This window comes from Salvelinus alpinus, chromosome 6, assembly GCF_045679555.1.
Source record: "Salvelinus alpinus chromosome 6, SLU_Salpinus.1, whole genome shotgun sequence".
NCBI classification, from domain to species: domain Eukaryota; kingdom Metazoa; phylum Chordata; class Actinopteri; order Salmoniformes; family Salmonidae; genus Salvelinus; species Salvelinus alpinus.
The window spans coordinates 65,197,388-65,211,070 of record NC_092091.1 but is presented as its reverse complement, the minus strand read 5'-3'; the positions used below and the strand labels follow the sequence as shown (position 1 = coordinate 65,211,070).

Sequence of the window (13,683 nt, the reverse complement as noted above, 5' to 3'; positions counted from 1 at the left end):
AAGAATTGTTAGCATTGTTAAGTATCTCTTGCTAGCTGGATCGACTTCTCTGTTAGCTAGCGAACTAACTAACATTACTATCGTTGAACTAATGTTTTCCCTATACATTAACGTTATGTGGTTAATTTTCAGAATGAGAGAATTGGGTGAAAAGGAGGTGTTGCTTGTTAAACAAGTGGATTCAGGGATGAATTGAAGCTGGTGCTGGGCCTGGCTTAAGCTGGATGCCACTATAGAGGGGAAAGGAACACCACACACTTTTCCTCTTTCTCACTTTTTCAATACGGTAGATTTAAAGGGGTATGCCAGGTGTACTCCCTGCCTGAAAGAGATCAGTTATGCCAACAAAGGGTTTCATGCTCTGCTGGCACATTGTAGAACAGATGTCCACAGGCAGAAAGTGTAAAATGTAATAACGTGCAGTGAAGCTCAAAGCTATTGCTTTTGTTGTGTTGAACTTGATATACAGTTGTGTGAGTGAGGGGGGATTCTTTTAATTTTTACTCAGTGAACATTATTTTTGCACACATAGCCTTGTGCACTTGAGTGATGTCTACTACAGTGGCCAATATAACAGAGCAAAAATAGAATGCCTGTTTGTTTCATTCTATTTCTACTTTAAGATATTTTTTTCCCAAGTGCAATATTTATGTGTATGGTCACAAGCATTCTATTAGAAAGGCTGTCATGGCTAACTGCAATATTAGTGTATTGTTTTTTTTCTCTGGACTTGAGTGTCATTTACACTAAACAATACAGGAATTGCACTATAAGGGTGACAAACGGTGCCCACAAACTGTTAGGGCGTACATAAATCTGTCCGAACAGTAGAGTCCCAACAGCAGTCCCATCACTTTACCACTGCTACACCTGGCTATCAGCTGAGCCTTGTCTGGCAGCGAAACAGTTCATTCAGCCTCATTTACTGCCTTTTAAAAAACTTAGCTGATCTGGCTGAGTTGCTTAAACAAATGTGGTTTCTACTGAAAATTGAGATGTACAAGCTATGGCATAAGGGGACGACAAGCGGATAAGAGGCAATCCGTAATTTCGATTAAGACATTAATGATCGAGCGACGACGGACATAGTCAATATAACTATTTGTTCAGCACTTTTGAAATGTACAGCGACAGAATTCAGAACATGGGCCGTTCTTACAGTGTTCTCCCTGTACACCAAGTCAGAACCGTAGCATAAATAAAGGGGGCATATAAGCAGACAATGAGAGCTCTTACAGTATTCAATGATTACATTTCTCTAAAACAGCTTATAGGCTACATGTGAATAACCAAATTAGAACAGTAGGCAAAATTAAGACGTGAAAATAGGCCAAATTATTAGGGTGAGGCACATTGAATGCCGTTTGGGTCTTTGTGTGATAAAAAAAGATACGTCAAATAACACTATCTCGTTAAATAAGCTTTTAATTTGACATGTCAAACAACACAATTCTATTATAGAATGTTGTATGTGTTGAATGTGCACGTGCAAGCTAAGCGCCACCACTACTATCAGTAGCACTGTCAACACTATTAGCAGACTTTATTTTGCACAGTGTTGACAGTGCTACTGATAGTAGTGGTGGCGCTTAGCTTGCACGTGCACATTCAACACATACAACATTCTATAATAGAATTGTGTTGTTTGACATGTCAAATTAAAAGCTTATTTAACGAGATAGTGTTATTTGACGTATCTTTTTTTATCACACAAAGACCCAAACGGCATTCAATGTGCCTCACCCTAATAATTTGGTCTATTTTCACCAACGCGGTATTGTAAACATCTCTTGTGGCCGGTGTGTGATTATTAGCAGACTTTATTTTGCACAATCACACACCGGCCACAAGAGATGTTTACAATACCGCGTTGGTGAAAATAGACCAAATTATTGGGGTGAGGCACATTTGGCTACTAACAGCTTACTATACAACATACACTTATTATTACTTTCTTAGCTACAGTATACATTTCTCCCTGGCATATTACATAATTTATGCAGCAGCATACAAGACATTTTTGGATTCACCTTGCTCACTTAAACAGGAAGGTGGCGTGGTGGTCCTTTTTGGGCAAATTTTGTCATCAAAGTCTGGCATTCTCTGGATTTATGGTGGGAACTCTGGAGAAAAAAAAACACACAGCCACTCCACTGAATAGCAAGCTAGTGATTGCTTTGCGATGCTTGTAGTTAGACACTGATTCCTTCCAAACCACTCATTGTTGAATTAGCAATATCCAAATTGTTGTGGAATGGGTATGGCCGATGACCACCGATATTTTTTATCAATAATTTCACTTAATTATTTATCTTCATATGACAAGGATTGAAAAGGATTTGCCATTAGATTGTCGACTTGATTCACAATGATGACTGCTAGCTAAGATTTTGAAAGTATGATGTTGGCATGATCAGTCCAATCAAAGCTACTGTACATATAATGTGATTTGATGTCATTTTATCTGTGCCCAATTGTAACAGTATAACTTTACGTCAGTCCCCTCGCCCCGACCCGGGCGCGAACCAGGGACCCTCTGCACACATCAACAACTGACACCCACGAAGCGTCGTTACCCATCGCTCCACAAAAGCCGCGGCCCTTGCAGAGCAAGGAGCAACACTACTTCTAGGTTTCAGAGCAAGTGACGTAACTGATTGAAACGCTACTAGCGCGTACCCGCTAACTAGCTAGCCATTTCACATCCGTTACACAATGACCTTGAGTCTTCTTGGAAGGGCACTTATAATGTAACTCTATGGCAGGGCTGAAATGTTCGATGTCTACCCTTACTAAGGACTTAGACTTGGCCTGTGACGTAGTGTCCCCATGAGTGACAGAACACTGAGACAATCAGGCGCAATGCTCCTATTTTCTGCTGGCTTGCCCCACCACCACAGAAAGCACTGAGCTAGGCTGAAACACCTGCATTTTGGAGCTGCCTTACTCAAGAAAGCAAAAAAGAGACCATGATTGTATGATGCTTTATTAATTCAATTATATATATATTTTTACAGTTTGCAAACTGATATGTGACACATATTAATGCCAAAATAACATGCAAAACAGGCATGGACAAATTTAAAAAATATATATACATATCTTTTTAATGTTTTTTGTTTTTTATTTTCCCTGAATGACGGGTCGGCACTGTCAGTTAGGTTCACATTAATCACTTTTTATATTACACACAGACTGATCATGTAGATCATATTCTTTGTTTAATTAGTTAAAACCTGCATTTCAAGAAGGGATCCACCTAAGTCACTAGAAATTAGCATTTTAAAGCTGATATTTATTTTAATACATTTTTTATCACCCCTGGCAGGGAGTTTTTGCATGTTTCAGTGCCAAAAAAAGTGTCACCTTTTTGGGCCTTCACCAGTTTGCATCCCTGACTTTCTACTGAAAAACATGCACAGACACACGAAGACAAACAATATAGCGTAGTTACATAAATATAAATAATGAAGTGTCTTGCCTATTCTTTGAAGGTGGAAGGAGCCACAGTTATACACCTGAGCCTGCTTACTGCCCAACACAATCCATCAATCAGATTTATACACGAGTGTGGAGGTGTGGGTTATAGGGTGTCTAATTGTTCAAAAGAAAATCTATATGGGTGACTCTTAAATGTGCCTGTTTTGTTTTTATACAGACATCACCCTTCACTGAACAGCACCCTCACCTGAGAAGTAGAACTCAAAAGGAGAGAAACTGGGAATTGAACAACTGCAGTTGACATAGCTAAGTAAATGTGTTACGCTCGTCGTTGTAAGAATGGTCGGGCCAAGATGCAGCGTGGTAGGCGTACATCTTCCTTTATTCAATGCACACCGAAAAAACAACAAATACAAACGAAACGTAACGTTTAGTAGGGCTAAACAGCACAGTACCAAAACAAGATCCCACAAACTACAGGTGGAAAAAGCTGCCTAAGTATGATCCCCAATCAGAGACAACAATAGACAGCTGCCTCTGATTGGGAACCATACCCGGCCAACAAAGAAATAGAAAACATAGATTGCCCACCCTAGTCACCCCCTGACCTAACCAAATAGAGAATTAAAAGGATCTCCAAGGTCAGGGCGTGACAAAATGGAAGAATACTCTTATTTCAATGTGGATGGCTCTTAAAAGAGCATTTGGTTGTGCATAGTGTAGTCTATGGTGTTGCTAGGGAACAGCACCCTCTTCGAAGAAGTAGGTGAAGATCTCCCGCACACAGATTGCCTCCCATGCTGTGTTGTTGGACCCCATCCTTGAAACATCCTGCAGAGCAGCAGACTTCTCCTCTGGCGCACGGCGGCGAGCTGCAGATCCCCTACTGGTCCTCGTGTCCATCATCGGGAAGTTATGCAGGACACAGGTAGCCTTCACTCACCTGAAATCTACCAGGAGGTAGTCCCAGATGGCCTTGGTCACCCAACCTTGCAGTGCCCTACACGGTAACTGTAGGCAATTGTTTTGAAGGTATCTGTAGGAATATGGAAGATAATGTAATTATTTGACTTTTCCATCACCAAGTCATTGTGGATTACAAAAGTATAATATCCCTTATAACAAATCATGATAACATTGGATAGATAGATGCATGTGCACACACATGTGCATGTGTAGCACGTGACAAGCAGGATCATATCCAGGATAGCATCACAGATGAACACATAAATACCACTTGAAGCTTGATGATGAGTTGATCAATTGAATCAGCTGTGTAGTACTAAGGCATAAACAAAAATGTGCACTCCTTTGATTCCCCAGGACCAGGACTGAGAACCACTGCTCTTCATTGGGACCTCTTATCTATATCTTCACTGTCCTCCCTGTATCTGAGGACAGAAATTATCTCCGTCCTCACTTCTAGGGACTGGAACTACACAAAAGTACCTGCCCTATCCAGAATAGCCTACTCTCTCACTTATCTATTTCACCATCCTCCGTGACTGTTAGCTAGCTACCTACAAATGCATTTGGAGTTGTTTTTCTACAGTGATAAATACATCAAGGGAGCTAGCTAATATGAAGTTAGGTAGCTGGTGATATTTAATTAACTTAGCTAGCTATCTATACAGTTTGTAAAGTTGGCTAGATAGCTAGCTAGCTATGTTAGCAGCTCATTAAAGTTAGCCTTCACTGTAGCTAGTTAGCTAATAATACATTGTTTTTTTTACATTTTCAAAATGTATTTACTTACTTGAATAGGTCCTCCCAACCAGTGGACGATTGGAAACAGGGCAGCAAAGTTTGTTTGTCACCAGAGCATTTTACAGCATATTACTATTTACCTGTGAATAAATTCATGAAATGGAGAATGGATCAAACTATTTACCCATTTCATTTATTATTTATCCTTTATTTAACAAGGCAAGTTAGTTTAAGAACAAATTCTTATTTACAATGACGGCCTACCCCGGCCAAACCTGGGCCAATTGTGCGCTGGATTGTACAGCCTGGATTCGAACCAGGGTTTCTGTAGTGATGCCTCTAGCACTGAGATGCAGTGCCTTAGACTGCTGCGCCACTCGGGAGCCCCCAAAATAATTTTGTCCCTAGATGGGCCAGACCTTCATACAAACTAAAGTGCAGTATAGGCCTACCACTGGCCAATAGGATGGCTCAGATGACCGTGTCTGCAGTAACGTAGCAGGCATAAAAGAAAGATACAGTAAAGTGAGATGTCAAAATGCTTAAAACTATGACTAGAGAGAGACTGTCAACTAATACAGCAAAGAGCTGCTGTTTTTATGAGTGAGTTCATGTTTAAGTTCTTACTCAGCACTGTCAACACTGTATTCAACACTTTTATAAACCATATGCTGCCAGCACGCCTACAAGCGAACCACTCTGGGCGGCCTAAGCGGCACGCTGCAATTCACCGCGTGCTAGGGTACACGATTCGTAAGGCTGTATCGTTGGGTTTATTACAGAAATGTTTGTCAATTGACTAGGAATGCCTTGGAGATGGACCAGTGGAATACGATCGAACGGTTGGTGACCACTGCTGTAGAAAGTAGAGTGAAGTTCTATCTAGTGCTTCTCTCTGTGGGGTGATATTTCTGCATGGCAGCTGCGCGGCAGTCTCAGGGCTACAGCGCGCACGCACGCAGTTTAGAGGGAACATTGTTTATAAGCTGCATGAATGTGGTATTTGTGTGGAGGTCCTTCCTTAATTGGATCTAAGAGCTCATCCCTTGAATGTACATGATGATTGGCACCTCCAGGCAGGCAGGTAGGTGGCAGTAATTGGGGAGCGTGGCTCAGAAACAGATGGGTGTCAACATATTGAGGTGTTGCTGAGCTCGTCAGAGATGTGCGAAGTGTTTGTCGACAGACAGAGGCCCTCCGAATCGATGCCTGGGTTTTTTAAAGCTAAGCCACTGAAAGCTACAGTATGTCTGTCTACACTACAGAAGAGAAGGGGAATGATTAATTGTATTTGGACAAGCCTAAGTAAAGAGAGGTTGGAGCTGAGCTCCCCTATCGTTTGGACTGATGGAGACTGGGAGCCCTTCCAAACTGTCTCCTCACACACACACACACACACACACACACACAATCCTATATTGCTTTACTGTGCTGTTAAGGGATGACAAACATACATGAGAGGTGTCAAAGTCCTGCTAACTATTTGTGTGTGTACGTGTGTGTGTGTACAGTGTGTGTCTCTGTGTGTGTGTGTGTGTGTGTGTGTGTTTATTCTTCTACATCTGGCTGTGTGATTCACCCAATCATAAACAACCTATTCTCCCTGGACAAGAGTGTTCACACATTACACCGCTTGACCCAGGACAGAAACTATGTTATATTTGAAGAAGAAAAACCTCCAACTAATTTCCAGAGAGAGAGAGAGAGGCCAAAGGCTTCAACAACATGGCTTTATTAGCATGTTGCACTAATTCCAACAGCATTTAACTAATCACATCAGATAATTAGTATTTTGAGTGGAATTACTTCTTAATTCGTTTATAGTCAGTCAGTCAGTCAGTGTTCAGACTAGTAAACTGACTGATCTTGCGAGCTTACATGCATGATGGCTACACAGATATCAGCGGTAATCAGTCTGGTAATTATGAGGCTATGTTCAGACTGTCTGTCAGGGTTGAGCTCTAGTCTAATTCCACAAGGAATTGGCCATACATAGGAAACCATACACACGAGAGAGAGAGAGACACACATAGGGTTTTCAATTCAATGGCATTCATGCCTCTATTTCGTTTGCCTTGTGTCACACAAACTAACGTGTTACATATACGGATGAATAGAGCAGCTAAGGCCTTGTTTGTAAGCTATTCCCCAAAGGTCTATAATGTACACATCAATGTAGAACAGCAGTGATCTGCTGTGTAGAGTGCAGTACAGACTCAACTGGCTGGAGGGTAGAGTAGTGTTGTGTCAGAGTGCTGTAATTTATGCATGTTCAGTATGATAACATTAGGAACAGTATGTATGAAGGTTAATGAGCTGTGTGAGCCGAGGCTTGTACAGTGTGTGTGAATGTGAGTGTGCGTGCCTGTGTGTGTGTTTGTACAGTATGTGTACATAGGCCAATGCGTGCTTGTGTGTGTCCTGCTGTTTGATTACAGTGATTAGGTTCCTACTGTGGGTAGCAGGTCATTTACAGGGCTGGGCCTCCCAGTCTCCTATGGGCTTCACAGGCCAGAGGCCAGAGAGGCTCAGTCAGCCTCAGTAAGTAGCTTGACCCGCTCACACACGCCCCACTGTCTCAGAACCTCAACCTGCAGTGGTGTGACCTCTGCTTTACTCACCTGGCTGGCCAACCACACACACACACACAGACACACACACAAACACACACACACAGGAACACACACATACAGCCTCCTCCGTCTCAGCTCCGCCTCATTGATCTACACATTCCCTCTGAGATCCCTGTCTAATTAAGGGATCGATAACAGCCACCACGCTGCAGTCTTACTATATCATATCCAGTTTGGCTGCTCCTTTCAACTCAGACCCAATCCTTCCTGGAGGAACCCACACTGAAGTAATCACATCTCCTTAGTGCTAGCCCTCTGTCCCTGGCAGGTTTGATTGACTAAAATCATCTTGACTGACTGGCCTTGTTTCTTGACTGCATAGGCTGCATTCCAAATGGCACCCTATTCCCTAAAGAGGGCACTACTTTTGGCAACGGACTACTTTTTGATTGGGATTGTGCTACGGCCGGGAGAAGGAACGTGCATGCTGCATATTCCGCTCAGCCCCCCTCAGTTTTATCTGTTTGTACACTGACTTTGCGTATAATTAATTAATCCTACAATATTGAATTTGGCTATCAGGGCACCCTTGAATAAATTGCATGACGTCTCTGAATGCTGCCCTCCTTCAATCATATCATCTCTTCATAGCAGGCTGGTTCCTTCCTCCTTGTTGGGTAAGCCTCCTGTAGGCTTAGATGAAGGATATTCATTCTCTCTCTCTCTCCCTCTGAGCCTATCAGCAGCAATCCAGCCTGATCAAACAGTGTAAAGCCTCCACTAACCACTGAGATATCCACAGCTAAAAAACAGCTCTCATTACCTTCTATATCACCACACAAACTATCCCACTCAATCTCTCCCGTGGTGTATTTCAACCGTAGTGAATCAAAAACGGACTTTCCAAACGATGAGGGTTATTTATATTATCCTTTAATTTCAACCACCACAACCAGAAAGTGTAGTGTCCACGACAACTTTAACTTCCCAAATAATCTTCTAGTGTTGTGGGTTTTTTAAGATAAGAATATTACGTGAGTTAGTTCTGCATTTTGTCTAATCCCTCTTTCCAACCACCTTCACCAGAAGTTGTAGTGTCAACAACAAATAAACTACTTTAATTTCCCAAATAAACTATGTTCTCTTGTGTTTTTCAGCTGTTGTTGGCAAGGCTGCTAAGAAGATAAAATATATAATGATTTCATCTTGCTCCTCCATTAGCTCCTTTAATTGAGTGGACTGGTATATTTCAGCGCTTTATTAAATTGGAGGGAAGCAGGCCGGAGGGTGTTATCCGCAGAGTAAATAGATTTCTGCACTGAGCTCCCTCCGTCTGGCTCTGCCTTCATCCCCACACACAAGCTCATTCCTCACTTGTTGTCTTGTCTTGTTTTTTGCATGGGCAGATCATGGTTGTCATAGATACATAGACACACACAAAAATTGGAACAAGGAACATTTGGTTCCTTTGACTCATCATTGGGTCAGATCAAACCGTTTTTCGGATAGGAAAGACTGTCCATCTGTGGAGGCCTAACCTTAGGCACCAAATCCAATCCCTCCCACAACTCCTTTGCTATTCTGGATTTTACTGCTTAAAACTTTCTTGGCTTTAAGCTCTTGTTCTTGTTGACTAAGATGCCCAAATAATGCGATGCTTCCTCTGTGAATCAGGAGGTGTGAAGAGATTTAATGAGTCAAGCTTGCTGTTGTGTTGTGGCTTTGTGCCATGGTGCTGTTTATTCGGAGCATTTTGGTTACAAAACACCCCTAGTTCAACGGCTCCCCAGCTCAAACGCTAGACCTATCCTCCACACTGCCGTACCGCATCAAGACACCGCCGCTCTTTTCGCCCTCTCAGTAATTCAAAGGGCTGTGGTGTTTTCCTTTTTTGGCCTCCTCTACTTACATCACAGTATTTCATCCCCCCACGCTTCAATAGAAGATTGGCGCCTCGTCCTCGTCGCTACCGAGGAATGACTCAAACGCAGGAAAAGAGCTCTTCCCATTACCCGGAGGATTACTCTGATTCTCCACCATCGTCAAAGAAGAACTACAAGGAAAAACATTCAAACATGCCAAAGTCAGGGTCCAACAAAATCCGCTCCCCGAGCTTAAGCCCTGCTGAAAGGGAGTGTGAAATAACAATGAGTACAGGTTTGGGGCAGTACAATGAGCAAGGAGGGAGAATAGGAATAGGCAGGGAGAAAGGATTAGAATACTATTAGTAGAAGCAGTTTGTTGTTGATAGGAAGGAAGTTGCTTCTACTTGGAGTAGATGCTGCTTACTGTGCACCAATCCCTCATCTGCTTTGATCTTTCTGTAGATTCTGCAGTGGGAAATGTGAAATGTCAGGCAAATAGCCATGTCAAGTGTCAATCATGGGGATTTTTGACTGCTTGATTTTTTTACGAAGTTTATCGATTGCGCGAGGGTCGGTGTCAGCATACCCCGAGAGACTGGTATTTCTTTGCTGTGATTGGATGAAAGCTTTGACTGAGATAAGCCTGAACGGAACATCCTTTATTATTGCAAGCCAGCGGATTTATGGGTAAAGACTCAATATGTCTTTGAGACTGCCTGCGTGTCTGAGTGCATGTTTTTACTATATGTATGATGGTCTTTTAGAAGGTGTGCATTTACGTATCCAGGGGCAACAGAGAGATTCGGCTCATGTGAGGGCCACATAATTTCTCTCTGTATGCTTCCACTTACACTGCAATATGATTATCTCTGGATTATGATGCTCAAATGCCACCTTTCAATATATGTACTTTACATATGTCATGTTTTTCTCAGCTCAAGGGATTAGGTATGTTACTTTATATTTTTGTTAAAGAATAACTCAGAATCTGTCTGATACCACAAAGACTGCAAGTGTAGATTACTTTCTCTGGATTTAGGATGCTTGGAATTACACCAAATGCCACCTTTCAATATATGGATGTTATGCACTATTTTAACGTAATAAATCTGAACATGGTAACTAACACTTGTATTATTTCTTTGTTTCTCACTGTTTCTCTTGTACAGTTTCTCTATCTGTCTGTCTCTTAAGAGCTACAGCTGTAACAGTAGATGCTCACATTATAACACAAAAAGAACTGGACACCGCCACATTGTTTTGTGCTGATCGGAAGATTTAGAAAATAACTTTACCAACAAGCTAAAGACATGGATTCTTTCTCTGTCTCTCCTACAGGTCTCCAGTGATGGCCGGAGGTCTCTTTGCCGTCAACCGTCAGTGGTTCTGGGAGCTGGGTGGCTACGACACTGGCTTGGAAATATGGGGCGGAGAGCAGTACGAGATATCGTTCAAGGTGAGCAAAAATGTATAGAAGATAGCGTTTCCCAATCATACATTTCTCTTACCAATGTTCTCAAGACTGGAACACATCTTATCATTCAAGCATCTCAATACAGCATTGTAGAGAAACTGGAAGTCTTAAGGAGTCTGAAGGTTGCTAGTCATACTCATGAGGGCCAAGTTCGTCTTTCAGTATACACCAGGGTTAGGCAACTAGATTGAGCCACAGGCCAATTTTTGTCGGCGCGAATGGTCGGGTGGCTTAATCGAATCAAACCAAGCTTTATTTATACATTACATTTCAGACATGAAATGCAACACAATGTTCGTCACAGAAAAAAAACTGAATAAAAACGACTGAAATATTTACTACACAAAAAAACAGAAGAGGATAAGTGGGAAACGTTAGTGTGGAGTGCAATAGAGATTGCGTCATCTGTGGATCTGTTGGGGCGGTATGCAAATTGGAGTGGGTCTAGGGTTTCTGGAATGATGATGTTGATGTGAGCCATGACCAGCCTTTCAAAGCACTTCATGGATACAGACATGAGTGCTACCGGTCGGTAGTCATTTATGCAGGTTACCTTGGTGGTCTTGACCACAGGGACTATGGTGGTCTGCTTGAAACATGTTGGTATTACAGACTCGGTCAGGAATAGATTGAAAATGTCAGTGAAGACACATTCCAGTTGGTCAGCACATGCTCGGAGTACACATCCTGGTAATCCGTCTGGCCCTGCGGCCTTGTGATTTTTTATCTGTTTAAAGGTCTTACTCACATCGGCTACGGAGAGCGTGATCACACAGTCATTCAGAACAGCTGCTGCTCTCATACATGCTTCAGTGTTGCTTGCCTCGAAGTGAGAATAGAAGTAATTTAGCTCATTTAGTAGGCTCGTGTCACTGGGCAGCTCGCTGCTGTGCTTCCCTTTGTAGTCCGTAATAGTTTGCAAGCCCTACATCCAACGAGCGTTGGAGCCAGTGTAGTACAATTCAATCTATAAGGGCACAGGGCGAGACCCAAATGCAGACACAGGAGGCAGATGGTTGAGCTCCGATATTTATTATAACAAAAGGGGTAGGCAAAAGGCAGGTCAGGGACAGGCTAGAGTTCATAAACCAGGTCAGAGTCCAAACAGTACCAGGTGATAGGCAGGCTCGAGGTCAGGACAGGCAGGGGTTCAATGATCAGGTCTGAGTTCAAACAGTATAAGGGGATTGGCAGGCTCGCGTTCAGAACAAGCAAGGGTCAAAAACCAGGAGGGCTAGGAAAAGTATCTCATGAGCAATGGACATTAAGCGGTTGGAACCAAAGATCTCAAAAATTTGGACTCATCAGACCCTCGGACAGATTTCCACCGGCTTAATGTCCATTGCTCGTGTTTCTTGGCCCAAGCAAGTCTCTTCTTCTTATGGATGTTCTTTAGTAGTGGTTTCTTTGCAGCAATTCGACCATGAAGGTCTGATTGATGCGGTCTCCTCTGACAAGTTGATGTTGAGATGTGTCTGTTACTTGAACTCTGTGAAGCATTTATTTGGGCTGCAATTTCTGAGGCTGGTAACGCTAATGAACTTATCCTCTGCAGCAGAGGTAACTCTGGGTCTTCCTTTCCTGTGGCGGTCCTCATGAGAGCCAGTTTCGTCATAGTGCTTGATGGTTTCTGCAACTACACTCAAAGTTCTTGAAATTTTCCCGGATTGACTGCCCTTTATGTCTTAAAGTAATGATGGACTGTCGTTTCTCTTTGCTTATTTCAGCTATTTTGCCATAATATGGTCTTGGTTTTTTACCAAATAAGGCTATTTTTTGTATACCCCGCTACCTTGTCACAACACAACTGATTGGCTCAAACGCATTAAGAAGGAAATAAATTCCACAAATTAACTTTTAACAAGGCACACCTGTTAATTGAACTGCATTCCAGGTGACTACCTCGTGAAGCTGGTTGAGAGAATGCCAAGAGTGTGCAAAGCTGTCATCAAGGCAAAGGGTAGCTACCTTGAAGAATCTCAAATATAAAATGTATTTGGATTTGTTTAACACTTTTTTGGTTACTACATGATTCCATATGTGTTATTTCATAGTTTTGATATCTTCACTATTATTCTACAATGTAGAAAATAATAAAAAATAAAGAAAAACCCTTGAATGTGTCCAAACCTTTGACTGTTACTGTACAGTATATGCCAAGTTGCTCTCTCAGAATATCATAATGGACCTGCAATTTTGACTTTCTCCACTTCCGCTCTGCCTTTCTGCAATTTCTCTATAATTTATTTGTTTCTTCACTCATCCAAGGGGCTCTCCTGACATAATTATAATAATTTGACTACAACTCAGCCCCAACATAGATTTATTTGAAAATAGCAATCATTTCATAACTTGATTACATGTAGACACAATCACATACAGTGCATTCAGACCCCTTGACTTTTTCCACATTTTGTTACTTTACATCCTTATTCTAAAATGGATAAAATAAACACAAAATCTCATCAATCTACACCCTATAATGACAAAGTGAAAACGGGTTTTTCTTGCAAGTGTATTAAAAATGTTAAACAGAAAAACCTTATTTACATAAGTATTAATTTGCTATGAGACTTGAAATTGAGCTCAGGTGCATGCTGTTTCCATTGATAATCCTTGATGT

At 41.9% G+C, this 13,683-nt stretch overlaps 1 protein-coding gene across 2 annotated transcripts in view; it reads left to right on the top strand.

Annotated features, from left to right (window-relative positions):
- galntl6 (polypeptide N-acetylgalactosaminyltransferase like 6) overlaps positions 1-13,683 on the top strand; it is a 256,754-nt gene that overhangs the window by 219,830 nt on the left and 23,241 nt on the right. For both annotated transcript variants that reach the window (XM_071407443.1, XM_071407442.1), the window contains exon 8: positions 10,925-11,042. In XM_071407443.1, the coding sequence (XP_071263544.1) occupies positions 10,925-11,042 (118 nt within the window). The remainder of the gene's footprint in view (positions 1-10,924; positions 11,043-13,683) is intronic.